Source organism: Spodoptera frugiperda, chromosome 3 (assembly GCF_023101765.2).
Source record: "Spodoptera frugiperda isolate SF20-4 chromosome 3, AGI-APGP_CSIRO_Sfru_2.0, whole genome shotgun sequence".
NCBI classification, from domain to species: domain Eukaryota; kingdom Metazoa; phylum Arthropoda; class Insecta; order Lepidoptera; family Noctuidae; genus Spodoptera; species Spodoptera frugiperda.
In genome coordinates this window covers 3,804,658-3,824,677 of record NC_064214.1, presented here as the reverse complement: position 1 = coordinate 3,824,677, position 20,020 = coordinate 3,804,658, and the positions used below count along the sequence as shown (strand labels likewise).

Below are 20,020 nucleotides of genomic sequence, written 5' to 3'. Positions count from 1 at the left end.
AGACTTTATAGACCCATTAATATAGGGTGAAGAGGAGAAGTGTTTATTTAAGGATTCGATATCTAGATTGTTGGTGATAGGAGTTTGACGCTGTTTGCCAACTCCCATCGACCTTAGAAATGCCCAAACCTTGGCTGGGTTACCATTTTCTACGGACTCATGAATATGGCGGCGTTGAGCATCCCTACACATCCTGTTGCTCCGATTACGAGCTGCAATGTACTCATTACGGTTCAATGGATTCGGTTGACGTTTAAATTTGGCTTTCGCTGCTGCCTTTCTGCGAATCGCAACTCTGATCTCGTCTGTCAGCCACGGCGCTGGTACATGCTTCATTTTTACAGGTCGGATTGGGGCATGAACGTCATACAATTCATTGAGTTTTTTGCTAAACACCTTGATTTTGTCATCAATTCCCTCAGCAGCAAGGAGCTCAGACCAGTCAATGCTGCCGGCATCCTCACGAAGCCTGTCGTGGTCCATGCCACCAAAATTGCGCTGAAGGAGAGTTTTAGGTTTAAATTTAGGAGGAGAGAGTTTGTAGGAAAGGAAGATAAGGTCATGGTAGGAGAAATTGTCAGCAGAACACGAGACAAGGATAAGGTCAAGAAGAGAAGGTGAACAGTTAAGAAAGTACGTACGTATATTGACGTTATACCTGTTTATCGTATCGTTAACAACAATATACTCACATGTATGAAGAGCGTGCTTATTGCTATACATTGGACACAATTTTAGAATCGGTGCCGGTGTTATGCATAGGTTCTGAAAATTTTTGGAAATCAATTTTGAATCCGAGACGTCTTACTCTATTAGTTATTCTCGTGGCTTTTCAGCCTACGAGTCCTACGAGGCAGTCGATAAATATTATCTGTGTTAATTATTATAATGATTTGCAAGACTTAGTTTCAACGTAATTATTGTTCATTGAATCCTCTATTGGATGTTCGAGAAGTGGCTTCAGCTGTGCTCACACGAAGAATACACATTGTTTATTTTTGACCCGAAGATAGAACTAGTATCATGATCAGTAACTTAAACCAACCATTACCAGCGATGCAGTAAGGAATCGAATTGTGACATGTATTGTTTGTATTTGTCATGTCAATGTCTATTAAAAAACTTAGTTTAGAGTGTCGTAAATATGAAAGAAATACAACATAATAATTGATAATATAATAATTTAATGACGTTTTTAAATTAATCTATAAGCGCAACAGTTGTCTTATTAACAATAACAATAGGTTCTAGTGGTGGTAAGAGATGGCGGGAGAAGAGTAGGTAACGTGAGCTACGGGAGCAGAGTAGGCGACCTTGGCGACAGGGGCGGCGTAGGCGACCTTGGCGACGGGGGCGGCGTAGACTGGAGCGTGGGAGTAAGAGACTGCGGCTGGGGCGTAGGCTACTTTGGCAACGGGAGCGGCGTAGGCGATCTTGGCAACGGGAGCGGCGTAGGCGATCTTGGCGGGTGCAGCTTGGACGGGGGTGCCCTCGTAGCGCACGTTGGCGTTGAATCCGTGCTCCTTGTCGGCGGTGTACTCGACGATGCGGTGCACACCGTCGGGCTGCACGAGAGAGTACGAGCCGTGGACGGCGTCGCCTTGACGAGCCTCCTGCTGCTGCTTCACGTCACCGCTGTGGTCATCGTGCACGGAGTATGAGAACTCGTAGTGAGCGGGCGCCTCAGGCTCGGCGTACACCACCTTGCTGACGGGGACAAGGGGCACGGCGTAAGCCGCCACGGCGAGGGACAGGACGATGACGAACTGTAATAAAAATAAATTAAATTAGTACATTAATAAATTTCAGTACTAGGTATTGTATGAACATTTTTGTTGCCTTTTTATTTACTAAAGTAACTTACTTTGGCAACCATTTTTGCAAAAGTGTGTTACTGTTTTGAATGTCAGTAGTCGACTGTGACAATGTGGGTGCTTGCTACTGTTTTATACGGGTGCGTCGCCTGTAAGTCTAGAGACACACGGTGCGCCCGCGGCGTTGGTCACTGTGATTGAGAGGTGAAGGTCGATACGCTGCATTGCTGAGCCGAACTTCACGCATGACAACAATTTAACCACCTGTCGAAGTCTTTTGGTCGAACGTGATCGTAATTTATTAATAAAGACACCATTATCATCAGGTATGTATGCAGCACCATTCTTTTATAAACTTCATAAAGTTTCTGCATTGATATATGATATGAAAACTTTATAATATCTAATTACATATATCTTTATTTTGTCAATATCATAATCTTCGACCGTAGGTTTTATTAATTTACCAATAAAATTACTTAAAATAAAGATTTATTTTTAATTTCAAATCAAAACCTATTTATATATCTTCATTTCATTCGTTCATTCTTCTTCACAAAGGTTCGCAATAAATGGAATTGTAGTAGGAAATCTGCGATGTTTCGGACGAAACTTCGTTTTTCTTTGAATTAGCGTAGACCTCCTGATTATTTTAACTTTTTGTTTCATATAAATCTTGTAATGATATCAATAGCCCGAATGCGCCAAATACGTTTTAATTGTATTATACATTTATGTACTTAGTACACACAAGCAGATGTGATTTTTAAATAATAAAATCTCTGAATTGTTTTTTTTTTATTATTTCACACTATAATTTTAAATTCTCCTGTTGTTCCGTGTGGGAATCGAACACGCGTCACTTTGCGCAGCATATTCTTATAAAAGTACTTTCTAGCTTTCTGTCTTGTACTTCACAATTAATAAAAAAAATCGACTTAATTCTGTAGAAATATAAGAAAAATGTTTCCTACTTTACTCTCCGAAAAGTAAACTTTCTAATGGTAAAACAATTATCTATTCAACACAAAAATTCCCCTTTCCTCTTTTTAATATTAGTGTACAATTTTTCACTACATTACTTAATTGACCAACTTGTATGGGACTGGCTATTTTTGAACAAGCACTTCAGCTAAAAATATATGTTTGATTTATTAGTTCATATCAGTAAGAATGAAAATACAGACTTAGATTTGTATCAAGATTTATATTTAGATATTTTTTTACATTTTATTGAAACTGGTTATGCATGAAATAAAACATTTTTTTCTATTAAAATGCATTATTAATCCGATTTATATGTAATTAAAATATGGTCAAGGAACTCGGCAGGTGGATTAATAATTTTCTGGTACCTTGCCCAGCTCAAAAACCAAATAATAGTCATTATAATATGTGCACAGCACCTACTGTTCTACGACCCACCATGCAGTTGCAGCAATATTGTTTTATGGCTGTCCTGCCTTCAGTGTTATTTTCATATAATATATATACAAAATATGTTTTCCGACTAATGTGTCTACTTTGTATTTTCCCACGCAATAAACTGCAGTTGCAACACTCACAATGCAAAAGAACAAAGCGAATAATATCTGTCATTTTGACGAAAAGCACAACAGATTGACAGCAGATTGGCAGCACTAAAGTCAAATTCAAAGCCAACTACTACAAAGACTTGGTCTTATCATAACAAATACCAATAAAAATCGACTTTTTTATAGTGCTAATTTGTACAAAGTTATTAGCATCAGACATTTACTAAAATATAAATAAAATTATTGGTAAATTACATTTTTGTTGAGCAGCCTGTTCAAAAATAGCCAGCTTTGGACAATCTCCTTTAATATGTCCGATTGTCTGTGGACTAATGAGCCTAAACTCGAGCGAGTTTCAAAACATGTTTAGTAATGTAAAAAAAAACATAATGAGTTATGAAATCGCATTTCATAAAAAAATACAGGTTTATCAGATTCAGTATTTCAGTATGTAACTTCTATTTTTATAAAGATCATCCAATTTTTGTTAAGAAATTATTGATTGCCTCACTGGTCGAGTGGTCGCAAGTGCGACTATGAGTGGTAATGGGTGTCGGCTTCGCCTGCGTCGGGCTAGTATTACTGGGTTATTTCAGTTTTTCGAAAAAGTCTTTCTAATAGTACCACGGAGTGCTCGGTATATGGCAATAGACTCATCCCCTATTATATGGAACTTATAAATTGTGAAAAGTGGGTACATGCCGTAATGTGCACCTTTGCCCTACCCCTTCAGGGATAAAAGACGTGACGATATATATTTTATACTTAAATTACTAATAATGCATGTTGCGTAATTTTCAACTTTATCTCTTTTATTAAGTAACCGAGAGTGTTGCACACAGTTAGCTGTTAAAGAAGATCCTATTTGCGACAGACGGTTGGGCTCTCGTTCTTTTTGCCTCGGTCCTACTAAGAATATAAAATGCTACACTTTTTTATGGGAGAAAATCATTTAATATCTTCTCCGTCCTTCGGCGAGGCGAAAGGGAGTGTCAGTGAGATCTTATTGACTAAAAACCACCCCGTTCCTACTCCTGCTTTTTGAGCCGGAGCCGCGGTAAATCCGCCTTATAGTCCGCAACTCCGGATAAAATGCTACTACATATACATTGCATCACGATGTGAACAACAGAGTTCTTTAGGTGGAGTAAACACAAACACAAAATCATATCAACTAAAAATCACGTATTATTAATAGAGATAAGCTCTACTAATTACTAGTCACTCGAAACTAGTATGTCTCACAATGCTTATTATGAAAAAGGTTATTATAGTAGCATTTTTTCCTTTTAACATAAAATACGTCTTTATGTAAATTAATATTAAAATGATTTTTTAGCAGTATTATCATCCAATGACCTTCAGCTTTGGATGAATGGGGCAAGAGAGACTATCAGATTCTTACTGAGTAAAATCCACCCGTTCCCACTGCTGCTTCGAGATGGAGCCCGGTAAGTCGGTAACCCACTAGGCCGTCCGCAACACGACTTTTATTGCTAATACAACTTTTCATTGAGTAATTAATAACACGGGGTGAGGCAATACCAGACATAAACAAAACCAAAAATGCTCAGCACTCAAATGTCAACAGGGAAGAACAATAATAAAAAGTATATCGTAACGTTCAATAATAATTTATTAGTACCTATTCATTTCAATAAATACATCAGTCTCTAAAGGTAGTCTAGTGGTAGTAAGAGACGGCGGGGGAAGAGTAGGTAACGTGAGCTACGGGAGCAGAGTAGGCGACCTTGGCGACAGGGGCGGCGTAGGCGACCTTGGCGACGGGGGCGGCGTAGACTGGAGCGTGGGAGTAAGAGACTGCGGCTGGGGCGTAGGCTACTTTGGCAACGGGAGCGGCGTAGGCGACCTTGGCTACGGGGGCGGCGTAGGCGATCTTGGCGGGTGCAGCTTGGACGGGGGTGCCCTCGTAGCGCACGTTGGCGTTGAATCCGTGCTCCTTGTCGGCGGTGTACTCGACGATGCGGTGCACACCGTCGGGCTGCACGAGAGAGTACGAGCCGTGGACGGCGTCGCCTTGACGAGCCTCCTGCTGCTGCTTCACGTCACCGCTGTGGTCATCGTGCACGGAGTATGAGAACTCGTAGTGAGCGGGCGCCTCAGGCTCGGCGTACACCACCTTGCTGACGGGGACAAGGGGCACGGCGTAAGCCGCCACGGCGAGGGACAGGACGATGACGAACTGAAATTGTAAAATTAATTAATTTATGACATCAATTTCGCCAATTACGTTTTGTTAATTAAACTTCAAGTAAATGTTTCAACTTGTATCATAAATGTGTTATTTTAGATAACTTACTTTGGCGACCATTTTCACAGTTTGTTGTTGCTGATTTAGGTGTCAGTAGAAGACTGTGACAATGTCTGTGATATGCTACAGTTTTATACAGAATTGTTGCCTCTAGGTCTTGTAGGTGACACACGGTTTGCCCGCGGCATTCCTTGCGTTGATTGCGAGGTGAAGGTCGACATGCCGCATTGCTAACCCGAGCTTCACGATGTAAACCAACCACCTGCCTAGTATTTTAGTACGTGATAGGATAGGATAAGTGTGAAATAAATAATTAGAATTCGTTGAATTATTTGGTGCTGATGCAATTTCTTTATTTGTATTCTACCTGTCCTTACCCTATATAGCTCCTTTTCAGTACCTAGTTTCCGATTAATTTTAAGTTATTTTCATCTAAAATAGTATTTTTTAAATTAAGCCTCGTTTCATTTCTTCAACAAATAATATTAAACTATCTTCTCAATCTTATTTACTTTATTTTTATTACTAAATTAAACTATTAATGGAAACTATAATCTCCCACTCGGCTGCCAAAAAAAGAGTTTACGCGAGGAGGTTGATGCATAACTGGATTATGGCTCTGTTTATGGGACATTGGGTTGTCATGGGCAGATAGCAAAGATTTCTTTGAAAATTTTCCTTGATACATTCACTACCTTGTCTTTAAGGTTCGAATTTCCACAAGGTAAAAGTATCTTGTTCATATATACAAGTCATTGTCTTGGTCGTCTAAATTCATTCAATGTCTATACTATTGATATCTTTTGTATGAATTTTCTTAGTAAAAGTTATACGTAATAATAAATCTTAAAGTTAAGCGATTTTTCTATAAAGTTTTTTTATATTGAAAGCTTTTAAAAGGAGATCATTATATATTTTCAAAAAGGTTTCATACATTTTTGGGCATTTTATGATGAAAAAAGTGGCAAGTATCGTTAGAACAACAACAACAATTATATGTTCATAGTTAATATGACACTATATGAGCTATATGACACAATATGGCACTAAAGTTGTAGCTGTAAGTTGAAGACGCGATGACTGTTGTGTGGTAAATGGGTTTAGCTTGTGCACGTTATGAGAGACATATGTTTACCGGTATAACGTTCGGAAGATGAAATCGTAACTTTTAAACGATACTTAAAAGACTACGACCGAGAATGAGGGTCTAGATCGTCATATAGGGACCGAGGCCCCGGCACGGAGCAGGAGTTGGAACGAGGTGGTTGACAGTCAGTAACTATGGATAGTTCTAACGATACGTAACGAAAAGACATAAATGTATCACACATTTATCCTAGGAACTATCGATGATGTAGTGGTCGTGACAGATGACTATGACTACGGAGCAAGATTTCTCAAATTATATTCACGACTAGCTTTTGCCCGCGACTTCGTTCGCGTGGAATAGTGACTTCCGGCAAATTTTTGGTTTTAACCACATAGTTCCCGATCTCGCGGGATCTCTTCGAAAATGAGATGTGGAAGATATTCCAGGGAACTCTTCAAAAATCAACATAATGAGCTCTGCGTTTGAATTTAATAGATGTATACTCACTTAGGGCATTGAAAAAATAGTTTAAAAACGGACTTAAACTAAAGAAATATAATCTTTCCGAACTTAAGATGAAAACTAACTTAAAACTAAAGAAAGCTACGAATTACGAATTTATAACAATTAAAAAATAAATTATATTACAACCTATCCTCTATGCTATAATAACCAAGCTTAAACTAAATAATTTAAAAGAAACGACTTAAATCTAATCTAATTAATTTATAAATTAGACTTACAATTTTATTAAAAAAACTAACTACAGTAACTACTAATAATCGATATCAAACTAAACCTACGTTAAATATTTTAACCAGAAAACCAGGAAAACCAAACAAATAAACTTATTAATTGACAAATACAACGAAACCAAATTAGAATATACGAAACAGCAGGACCACTACAGACAAATAATCATACGACTGATAATACACTTTTTCTACGATAGTACCGAAGCGCTCGGCCGATACCCAACCAAATGAATGTAACGAAACCATAGCGCGATCTATTTCGATCCCAACGCCATCTATCGAGGATAAAGACAACTTGAATTATTTATTTATACTCCGTTCGGGCATTTTCTTTGTACTAAAAGTTTAATTATATTGATATTATTTTTTTCATACCTTTTTACTATTTATTTACTTTTTTTCGATGAATTAAAACAATAACATGAACCGAAGTCGTGTAACGATCGACATAGAATTATCTATACTCCGTTAGAGCATTTTCTTTGTACTAAATGTTTTATTATATTGATATTATTTTTTCCATACCTTTTTACTATTTATTTACTTTTTTTCGATGAATTAAAACAATAACATGAACTGAAGTCGTGTAACGATCGACATAGAATTATCTATACTCCGTTAGAGCGTTTTCTTTGTACTAAAAGTTGTATTATATTATATTTTTCATTGCTTTTTACTATTTTGTAAAAAACAAATTTCCAATGAATTAAAACAATAACATGAACTGAACAATTGTAATGACACCATTGCGCGATCAACGCCATCTATCTACGGAGTATAGGAACAGCTTTTTGAAATAAAAACTATCCTATGTCCTTTCCTAGGTTCTAAATTATATCTGTACCAAATTTCAACCAAATCCGTCAAATAGTTGCGGAGATTAATGGTATAAGCATAGAATAGTGTTCGACGTGATTCTTTAATTTGACATAACTTTTTTATTTATGAACCGATTGACATGAAACAAACACTAAATGTAAATTGAAGCATACCACAATATATTCGTGAAAACCGCATCCAACTCGGATCAGCCGTTTCTGAGATTAGCGCGCACAGACGAACAGACAAACAGACAAACAGACAAACAGACAAACAGACAAACAGACAAAAAAAAAGTTAATTACATTTTTGGGTTCGACATCGACATAACAATAACCCCTGCTATTTTTTTTATTTTTATTTTCAATGTACAGACAGCACTTTTCTACGATTTTATTATATGTATAGAATAGATTGGGACCTACTTACGCAGCGTCTAAGATTTTCGATAATAATTATTACGTAATTACATACATACATAATCTCACGCCTATCTCCCATGGGGGTAGGCAGAGACTATCATCATCATCATTATCATCAGCCGAGAGATGTCCACTTTGTTGAACAAAGGCCTCCCCTTAGTCCTCCACATAGAACGACAAGCTGCATCCACTGGCTCCCCGCCACCCTGACGATGTCGGTGGTCCATTGGCAGAGACTATGAAACATAATTAATAAGACATTAGGTGTTAAAAAGAGTGTATGTCGTTAATAGAATAATCTCATGCTTGCATTGCAATCCTGAAAGCGGTCATTTCCGGTAATAATGATTACCAAACATCGCAAAAGTTGATCAAGCCATTACTAGAGTCTTATGTGATGTAACTTCATGTAACTAACACGATTTTGTCATATTTTAGTTGTAGGATGAATAAGCTTTCGATGCTATAGGTTTGGTCTAGTTGGGAGTTGAAGTGTGATGTATACATTTTTAGGAATTTGTATTTGCAAATTTGCAGCGCCTGAAAAAGGCCGATAAGCTGTACATAATATTTAAATTAAGAAGGTATTACAATACCTTAACATGCAAATCAATATTTTGAGTTTGAGTTATGTTTGTAAACGCACCCAGACCACGACAAAATAAAACGTCCTAACTACGTTATTTATGTTAAACTTGTAATATTTGAGATAAGTTTACTTTTATTGTCTTTTATTTTTGTTTACATACAATATTGTGATTAAAGACAGTTTCATTACATTGGCATTGTAATTCAGAAAGAGAACACGAAGTTGCCAGGTTTACGTGTCCGATTATAACGTGTCTTGTTTTTTTTTTGGACAAGCCCGCCACAACCTCCCATACCGCTGCAACTCCTGTAAGCCAAGGTCTACAGTAGATACAATCATTAAAACACCGGAACACTAAAGTCCAGCCCGTCCGAGGAACATGAATGATTGTCTTAGAGGAGAAGAAAAAGAAAACGATAGTTTCCACTTCCCTCGGTGAATTTAATGCAGAAGACAGAATGACTTAAGCCTTAAGGCACAAAAAAAGACTGCACAACTGGGAGAAGCCCAGTCGCCAAGCACCACGGAAATTTGACTTACAACTAAGTGGGTCCTATGTGTGAGCTGTTATACTTGCTTCCAATATGTCATTGTCATTTTCTTGTATATTGAAAAATTTATGAGTAGCTGCCTCGTTAGTCGAGTGGTCGCAAGTGCAACTGCCACATAAGAGGTCTCGGGTTCGATTCCCGGGTCGAGCAAAGTATTATTGGGCTTTTTTCGGCTTTTCAAAAATATCTCAGTAGTAGCACGGAGTCTGGAATTGTGTCCAGTATATGGCAATAGGCTCACCACCTATTTTACATGGGACTTATAACATAAATGGTGAAAAGTGATTGTACATTGTACAGCGGCATAGTACCGTAATGTGCACCTCTGCCTACCCCTTCGAGGATAAAAGGCGTGACGTTGACGTTGCGTTAGATGAGTATCGTATCGCCTTTGTGTGATTACTTGTAAGTACTAGTGATTGTAAAGAGGAGAAAGAAAATAAACGAAAATATGGCATTCCTTGCGTAGATTGCGAGGTGAAGGTCGACATGCCGCATTGCTAACCCGAGCTTCACGATGTAAACCAACCACCTGCCTAGTATTCTAGTACGTGATAGGATAGGATAAGTGTGAAATAAATAATTAGAAGTCATTGAATTATTTGGTGCTGATGCAATTTCGTTGTTTATGTGTTTAGCCTATATAATTTTATTCCAGTATCTAGTTCCGATCAATTTTAAGCTTCGTTTCATTTCTTCAACAAATGATATTAAAATTTCTTCATAATCTTATTAACTTATTTTTTTTTCGTAAACTAAACTATGGAAACAGTCATCTCTCACTCACCTGCCAAGAGTAGAGTTCCCTGGTAAACCTGGGAAACGTAGAGGAATAAGAAGGTTTTTGCATAACTAGGGTTGTCACGGGGTGTTGCAGATAGTAAAGATTTCTTCAAAGATTTCTTCTATTGATACATTCACTACCTTGTCTTTAAGGTTCAAATTTCCACGTGGTAAAAGTATCATATTTATATGTACGAATACAGGTCATGGTCTTGGTCGTCTAAACTCATTCAATGTCTATCCATTCATATTTTTTATATAAACTTTCTTAGGAAAAGTAATACGCAATAATAAACCGTAAAGTTATGAGATTTTGTTATAAAGTATTTTTTATATTGCAAGCTATTATTTAAAAATTGATCGAAACGTTCTGGCATCAGGACTTATTTTCTTTCTATTCTAATGTTCACTGTCCTAATATACAGTAAAACCATATTTAAGTGAAACATCAAGGGACCTGTAAATTGGCATCACTTAAAAAGTTATTCCAGTAACCCAGTGTCTCAGATAGCCAGATATAAATAAATATTTTTCTCATTTACAGAGGGTTCCTTAATATAGGTGAGAATACAGGTTATTTTAGATACAGAGGTCTTAAATGAAACATTGTGTTGTGTGTACATTATATAAATTAGTTTTATCTTTATTTTGAATTATTTTACAAACTATATAGGTATTTTAGCACGTTAAATTCGACACAGACTTCATCGCGTGCCATCACCCACTTTCGTAAACGGATATTAATTTCAGTTTTTCACGTACTGTTTTCACTAAAGATTTTAGCTATCGTTTTGTCATTTTCCAAATAAATATCCATATGATAGTGAAGCAACACTAAGACTGAAGGTTCAATGACCTCAATAGGTTCAAAATTACTTAAACAAAATGATGTTATCTCAGTTATTGAGATTTATGCAATTAAAATTCATTTGCTGTCTCAGTTATAGAGGTAGTTATGATGATAAATCGAAAGAACGAATCCCTGATAAAGAAGGGTTGTTTTTTCCCACTAATAGAGCTAATTCAGTTCCAATGTGATGGGACCTCAGTATGAATTCCATTTGTAGAGGTTTCGCACTTATCTAGGTCCCACATAATTAAGGTTCATTGTAATACATAGCGTATTTTGTGAGTTTACATGAAAATTTGCTAAGTTCATATAGGAATTGACTGCACGGTTGGCGCGGTGGCTGGGCAACTGGCTGCCGTGCAAGGTGTCGCATGGAGCAACTATTTGTGTGATCCATAAATTATTGTTTCGGGTTTGGGTGTCACGTGCATGTGAACTTGTATGTTTGTAAACGCACCCACCATACAGGATAAAATCCTAGTGTAACGTTAAAAAAAACAAAATAAATAAATAAAAATAAATATTAAATTTCATGAAAAAAAACATGAATCACACATATTTTATCCGGAAGAATCGTTGATGCAGTGGTTGCGACTCACGAGTGCGGTGACTACACTGCAAGATTTTTTAAACCTGAGACCTTTCCCGATTGGGACCTACTTACGCAGTGTCTAAGTTTTCGATCAAATATTGCTTACATAATTATATATACATACATAACCTCACCCCTACCTCCCATGTAGGTAGGCAGAGTCTATGGAACATAATTAATAATTCAATCACCTCCTTGTATGAAATATAATTCACAAAATCTGGTTGTGAAGAGGACAAAGAAAATAAACGAAAATATCAGGTCAATAAATAATAATTTAATAATACCTATTCATTTAAACAAATATCACAATATTGGTTTAGTGGTAGTATGAGACGGCGGGAGAAGAGTAGGTAACGTGAGCTACGGGAGCAGAGTAGGCGACCTTGGCGACAGGGGCGGCGTAGACTGGAGCGTGGGAGTAAGAGACTGCGGCTGGGGCGTAGGCTACTTTGGCAACGGGAGCGGCGTAGGCGACCTTGGCTACGGGGGCGGCGTAGGCGATCTTGGCGGGTGCAGCTTGGACGGGGGTGCCCTCGTAGCGCACGTTGGCGTTGAATCCGTGCTCCTTGTCGGCGGTGTACTCGACGATGCGGTGCACACCGTCGGGCTGCACGAGAGAGTACGAGCCGTGGACGGCGTCGCCTTGACGAGCCTCCTGCTGCTGCTTCACGTCACCGCTGTGGTCATCGTGCACGGAGTATGAGAACTCGTAGTGAGCGGGCGCCTCAGGCTCGGCGTACACCACCTTGCTGACGGGGACAAGGGGCACGGCGTAAGCCGCCACGGCGAGGGACAGGACGATGACGAACTGAAATTGTAAAATTGATTAATTTATGACTTCGATTTCGCCAATTACGTTTTGTTAATTAAACTTCAAGTAAATATATTGTATTATGTCAACTAGTTTCATAAATGTGTTATTTTAGAGAACTTACTTTGGCGACCATTTTCACAGTTTGTTGTTGCTGATTTAGGTGTCAGTAGAAGACTGTGACAATGTCTGTGATATGCTACAGTTTTATACAGAATTGTTGCCTCTAGGTCTTGTAGGTGACACACGGTTTGCCCGCGGCATTCCTTGCGTTGATTGCGAGGTGAAGGTCGACATGCCGCATTACTAACCCGAGCTTCACGATGTAAACCAACCACCTGCCTCTACCATTTTAGTACGTGATAGGATAGGGAAAGTATAAAATAAATAATTAGAACTCATTATTTGGTGCTGATGTAATTTCTTTGTTTCTATTTTGTGTCTTTAGTCTATATAGGATTTTTCAGTACCTACCTAGTTCTCGTTCAATTTTAAGTTATGTTTACATTATTTTTTTAAAATTTAAGTTTAGTTTCAATTCGTCAACAAATAATATTTCTTCTCAATACAATGACTCGCCGTCCAAGAGTAGACTTTATGACTGGGTTGTCACGGGCTTTTAGATAGTAAAGATTTTCTAAAATTTTCTTATTTTATACATTCAGTACCTTGTTCTTAAGGTTCAAATTTCCGCAAGGTAAAAGTATCATGTTCATATGTACGAATACAGGTCATGGTCATGGTCGTCTATACTCATTCAATGTCTATCCATTCATATATTTTGTAAAAACTTTCTTAACCTCTCGTATGCCGTATATAAGACAACAATAGAAAATACATTGTGTCTCGTGTAAATCTGCGTTCCAGCGCAGGACGGGTTAAAAGTGATGCGTAATAATGAAGAGTAAAGTTAGGAGATTTTGCCATTAAGGTCTTTTTTATATTGAAAGCTATTTATTGTTGACAAATTGATCAAACGTTTTTGCATCAGGACTTATTTGCTCTCTATTCTAACGTTTACTGTCCTAATATGTAATTAAACCTTGTTAAGTGAGACATCAAGGGACCTGTAAAGTGATATCACTTATTCCACTAACCTAGTGTCTCAGATAACACAGATATAAATAAATATTTGTCTCTTTTACGGAGGGTTCCCTTAATATAGGTGAGAATACAGGTTATTTCAGATACAGAGTTACGAGTCTTAAGTAAAACATTATGTTGTTCGCACATTATAAGTGAGTTTTATTTTTATTTTGGATTATTTTACAAAGTATTCAATTCTACACAATCTTCATCGCATACTCATATCTTCCCACTTTCATAAATGGATATTAACTTCTGTTTTTCATGTACTGATAAAGATTTTAGCTTTCGTTTTGTCATTTTTCAAATAAATATCCATATGATAGTAAAGGAAAACTAAAACTGAAGGTCATTGAGATTCACAATTACTTACACAATTTAGAATAAGAATCAGTACCGTAAGTTAACAAACAAAATGATGTTATCTCAGTTATTGAGATTTATGCAATTAAAATTCATTTGCTGTCTCAGTTATAGAGGTAGTTATGATGATAAATCGAAAGAACGAATCCCTGATAAAGAAGGGTTGTTTTTTCCCACTAATAGAGCTAATTCAATGCCAATGTGTTGGGACCTCAGTATGAGTTCCAGTTGTAGAGGTTTCTCACTTATCCAGGTCCCACTTAATTAAGGTTCACTGTAATACATAGCGTATTTAGTGAGTGTACATGAATTGACTGCACAGTTGGCGCGGTGGCTGGGCTGCCGTGCAACGTGTCGCGTGTAGCAACTCTTTGAGTGATCCACAAATTATTGTTTCGGGTTTGGGTGTCATGTGCATGTGAACTTATATGTTTGTAAACGCACACACCATACAGGACAAAATCCTAGTGTGGGGCAACGTTTAAAAAAAAATTAATAAATAAATTAAAAAAAATATTAAATTTCATGAAAAAAAATAATGAAACACACATATTTTATCCGGAAGTATCGTTGATGCAGTGGTTGTGACTCACGAGTGCGTTGACTATGCTGCAAGAGTTCTCAGGTTATATTCCCGATTGGGACCTACTTACGCAGTGTCTAAGTTTTCGATCAAATATTGCTTACATAATTATATATACATACATAACCTCACCCCTACCTCCCATGTAGGTAGGCAGAGTCTATGTATACCTTTGTATGAAATATAATTCACAAAATCTGGTTGTGAAGAGGACAAAGAAAATAAACGAGAATATCAGGTCAATAAATAATAATTTAATAATACCTATTCATTTCAACAAATATCACAATTCTGGTTTAGTGGTAGTAAGAGACGGCGGGAGAAGAGTAGGTAACGTGAGCTACGGGAGCAGAGTAGGCGACCTTGGCGACAGGGGCGGCGTAGGCGACCTTGGCGACGGGGGCGGCGTAGACTGGAGCGTGGGAGTAAGAGACTGCGGCTGGGGCGTAGGCTACTTTGGCAACGGGAGCGGCGTAGGCGACCTTGGCTACGGGGGCGGCGTAGGCGATCTTGGCGGGTGCAGCTTGGACGGGGGTGCCCTCGTAGCGCACGTTGGCGTTGAATCCGTGCTCCTTGTCGGCGGTGTACTCGACGATGCGGTGCACACCGTCGGGCTGCACGAGAGAGTACGAGCCGTGGACGGCGTCGCCTTGACGAGCCTCCTGCTGCTGCTTCACGTCACCGCTGTGGTCATCGTGCACGGAGTATGAGAACTCGTAGTGAGCGGGCGCCTCAGGCTCGGCGTACACCACCTTGCTGACGGGGACAAGGGGCACGGCGTAAGCCGCCACGGCGAGGGACAGGACGATGACGAACTGAAATTGTAAAATTGATTAATTTGTGACTTAAATTTCGCTAATTACGTTTTGTTAATTAAACTTATCGTATGTGTTTCAATTTATATCATTAATGTGTTATTTTAGACAACTTACTTTGGCGACCATTTTGTTGTGTTGCTGATTTAGGTGTCAGTAGAAGACTGTGACAATGTCTGTGATATGCTACAGTTTTATACAGAATTGTTGCCTCTAGGTCTTGTAGGTGACACACGGCTTGCCCGCGGCATTCCTTGCGTTGATTGAGAGGTGAAGGTCGACATGGTGCATTGCTAACCCGAGCTTCACGATGTAAACCAACCACCTGCCGCTACCATTCTAGTAGGTACGTGATAGGATAGGAAAAGTATAAAATAAATAATTAGAACTCATTATTTGGTGCTGATGTAATTTCTTTGTTTCTATTTTGTGTCTTTAGTCTATATAGGTTTTTTCAGTACCTACCTAGTTCTCGTTCAATTTTAAGTTATGTTTACATTTTTTTTGTAAATTTAAGTTTAGTTTCAATTCTACAACAAATAATATTAATTCTCAATACAATGACTCGCCTTCCAAGAGTAGACTTTATGACTGGGTTGTCACGGGCTTTTAGATGGTAAAGATTTTCTAAAATTTTCTTATTTGATACATTCACTACCTTATCTTTAAGGTTCAACGTTCCACGTGGAGTATGAAAGTATCATATTTATATGCACGAATACAGGTCATGGTCATGGTCATCTAAACTCATTCAATGTCTATCCATTTATATTTTTCGTATAAACTTTCTTAACCTCTCGTATGCCCGTATATAAGACAACAATAGAAAATACATTGTGTCTCGTGTAAATCTGCGTTCCACCGCAGGACGGGTTAAAAGTGATGCGTAATAATGAAGAGTAAAGTTAGGAGATTTCGCCATAAGGTGTTTTTTATATTAAAAGCTATTTATTTTTGACAAATTGATCGGAACGTTTTGGCATCAGTAATTATTTTCTTTCTATTCTAAAGTTCACTGTCCTAATATACAATGAAACCGTGTTAAGTGAGACATCAAGGGACCTGTAAATTGGTATCACTTAAAGAGTTATTCCAGTAACCCAGTGTCTCAGATAGCCAGATATAAATAAATATTTGTCTCTTTTACGGAGGGTTCCCTTAATATATGTAGGTGAGAATACAGGTTATTTCAGATACAGAGTTACGAGTCATAAGTAAAACATTATGTTGTTCGCACATTATAAGTGAGTTTTATTTTTATTTTGGATTATTTTACAAAGTATTTCAATTCTACACAAACTTCATCGCATACTCGTATCTTCCCACTTTCATAAACGGATATTAATTTCAGTTTTTCACGTACTGATAAAGATTTTAGCTTTCGTTTTGTCATTTTCCAAATAAATATCCATATGATAGTAAAGGAAAACTAAAACTGAAGGTCATTGAGATTCACAATTACTTACGAAATTAAGAATAAGAATAAGTAAGTTAACAAACAAAATGATGTTATCTCAGTTATTGAGGTAACTACGATGATAAATCGAAAGAACAAATCCCGCATAAAGAGGATTGTTTTTTCCCACTAATAGAGGTAATTCAGTGTCAATGTCTTGGGATCTCTGTATGAGTTCCGTTGTAGAGGTTTCGCCCTTATCCAGATCCCACTTAATCAAGTTTCACTGTAATACGTCGTGTATTTATTGAGTTTACATGAAAATTTGCCAAATTCATATAGAAATTAATTAATTTTAACGAAAATAGATAAGGGTAGTTCTTCGAAATTCGATTCTTCGACTGATTCATATGGCTAAAATTTAATTCCACTTTAAGATCTGTAACACGTGTTCATATGAAAATAGGTATACCAAATAATGTATATTCGAATGAGGGACTCGTTTTTAAAAAATAGTTTTCGAGATATCGACGTTCGAATATTTTCTGCCCAGATGAATCAGAAATTGTTACAGATGAATCTGTTGAACAATTGAAAATTGTATGTAAATGAGCTCTGTATTTATTTTAATTTCACGTTCTTTTAATTTCTTTTTAGCATACCATTTTCGAGTACTTTCGCACAGAGAAGTCACGAGCATTCATCATCACGCTTGCTCAGGGCGGATTAGCAATTTCAGACTCATATTCATTACATTCCTCAAAAAAATTTTTTAAATTATAACTATAACCTTTATAGCTAAGTTAATTTAAAAATAAGACTAGTAAAAAAATGTACAGAAGAATCAATAATTTATTTTATGATTCATATATGGTTTTGACCATACGAATCAGGCACAGAAGAATCAGGATTTTGCTTACAATCATGCATAACTCATCGTATATACAGACTTCATTCGTGTCATTTTTCTACACAAATGTATAACCAAAAAGCTTCACACGAAACATAGATTGAAGTTTTAAAACTGTAAAGTAAATTTTATAAAATAGGAATTGTAATCAGGATGCCATGTAAACCAAACACAGATGAATCAGATGTTTACCTTAGTAACACCTGGATCTAAGCCAACCAGCGGCATGTCCGCCTCCTAGCTTATCCGTTGCACGCCTGGTTTCCCTCCGCACAGGAAGCCAGACTCTCATTATTAATACCCGACCAAGTATGGGCATTCGCAGCTAACGCCATATTAATCAGTATTATACGCCGGACACTTCTTATTTATTTATTTATAATCATACTAACATAGTTATAACGAATGCATATTTTTTTTTGAAGAGGACAACTCATCTCCTTTCGATGTAATTATAATTTATATTGAAGTATCAAAGGGAAAAGGCGAAATCGACTACTTTGTTCCGGAAAATGGCAAACGGACACACCATATGAATCAGAAGAACAAGCTTTAAAAAATAATATTTTGTACCTAGACTGCAATTATTTAAAAAATATTATTTGACCTAGTAACTGATATAGTCAAACTATACTAAAAAAAATATTACATGCCGTTTTGTTAGTTGGTTTCAAAAATATTCCCATAGACATCGAAAATTTTGTCTCTGAAGAACTACCCATAAATGTATCGCACATATTTTATCCCAAGAAGAATCGTTGATGCAGTGGTTGCGACTCACGAGTGCGGTGACTACACTGCAAGATTTTTTAAACCTGAGACCTTTCCCGATTGGGACCTACTTACGCAGTGTCTAAGTTTTCGATCAAATATTGCTTACAATTATTTTAATTAAGCCAATTTTGTGGGAGTTTATTTACAGTCTCTAGGCCTATTACAGACCCTACGGCATTTGAACTCAAAAAGTAAAATACTTAACAACAATATATTAACTAACACATTATTTCTTACATAATTACAAACATACATGACCTCACGCCTACCTCCCATGTGGGTAGGCAGAGACTATGAAACTTAATTAATAATCCAATAAAAAATATACCAAATCTGGTTGTGAAGAGGACAAAGAAAATAAACGAGAATATCAGGTCAATAAATAATAATTTAATAATACCTATTCATGTCAACAATTATCACAATTTTGGTTTAGTGGTGGTAGGAGATAGCAGGAGAAGAGTAAGTGACGTGCGCTACGGGAGCAGCGTAGGCGACCTTGGCGACAGGGGCGGCGTAGGCGACCTTGGCGACGGGGGCGGCGTAGACTGGAGCGTGGGAGTAAGAGACTGCGGCTGGGGCGTAGGCTACTTTGGCAACGGGAGCGGCGTAGGCGACCTTGGCTACGGGGGCGGCGTAGGCGATCTTGGCGGGTGCAGCTTGGACGGGGGTGCCCTCGTAGCGCACGTTGGCGTTGAATCCGTGCTCCTTGTCGGCGGTGTACTCGACGATGCGGTGCACACCGTCGGGCTGCACGAGAGAGTACGAGCCGTGGACGGCGTCGCCTTGACGAGCCTCCTGCTGCTGCTTCACGTCACCGCTGTGGTCATCGTGCACGGAGTATGAGAACTCGTAGTGAGCGGGCGCCTCAGGCTCGGCGTACACCACCTTGCTGACGGGGACAAGGGGCACGGCGTAAGCCGCCACGGCGAGGGACAGGACGATGACGAACTGTAACGAGGTAAATAATTTTTTAGTAATCAAAGTTAATGTGCCTATTTTTCGAACCATATTTATTAGCATTTTGCTTTTCAGTATTGTAACTTACTTTGGCAACCATTGTTAGATTGGTGTTGTTATATTGGAGTACAATACTTGACTGTGCCAATATGTGAACTGGTGCACTTTTTATACTGACATGAACGCCTTCAGTACGAGCATATTGCTGGTGACACGCGACATGTGACATGCCCTGGGGCGTTCGTTA

At 37.9% G+C, this 20,020-nt stretch overlaps 1 protein-coding gene across 34 annotated transcripts in view; it reads right to left on the bottom strand.

The window, feature by feature from the left end:
- LOC118274136 (cuticle protein 18.6-like) overlaps positions 1-20,020 on the bottom strand; it is a 25,450-nt gene extending 5,430 nt beyond the window's left edge. The window contains exons 1-7 of one of the 34 annotated variants that reach the window (XM_050707736.1): positions 19,862-20,020; positions 19,312-19,764; positions 15,281-15,427; positions 12,458-12,577; positions 5,100-5,219; positions 1,407-1,460; positions 1,165-1,340 (exon numbers count right to left, since the gene is read on the bottom strand). In XM_050707736.1, coding sequence (XP_050563693.1) covers positions 1,248-1,340; positions 1,407-1,460; positions 5,100-5,219; positions 12,458-12,577; positions 15,281-15,427; positions 19,312-19,764; positions 19,862-20,002 — 1,128 coding nt within the window. In that variant the 5' untranslated portion in view covers positions 20,003-20,020 and the 3' untranslated portion in view covers positions 1,165-1,247. Of the gene's footprint in view, positions 1-1,164; positions 1,767-4,967; positions 5,553-12,457; positions 12,578-15,280; positions 15,428-19,311; positions 19,765-19,861 lie in introns of those variants that run through there. The other 33 variants (XM_050707756.1, XM_050707732.1, XM_050707734.1 and 30 more) reach the window with 33 other exon arrangements.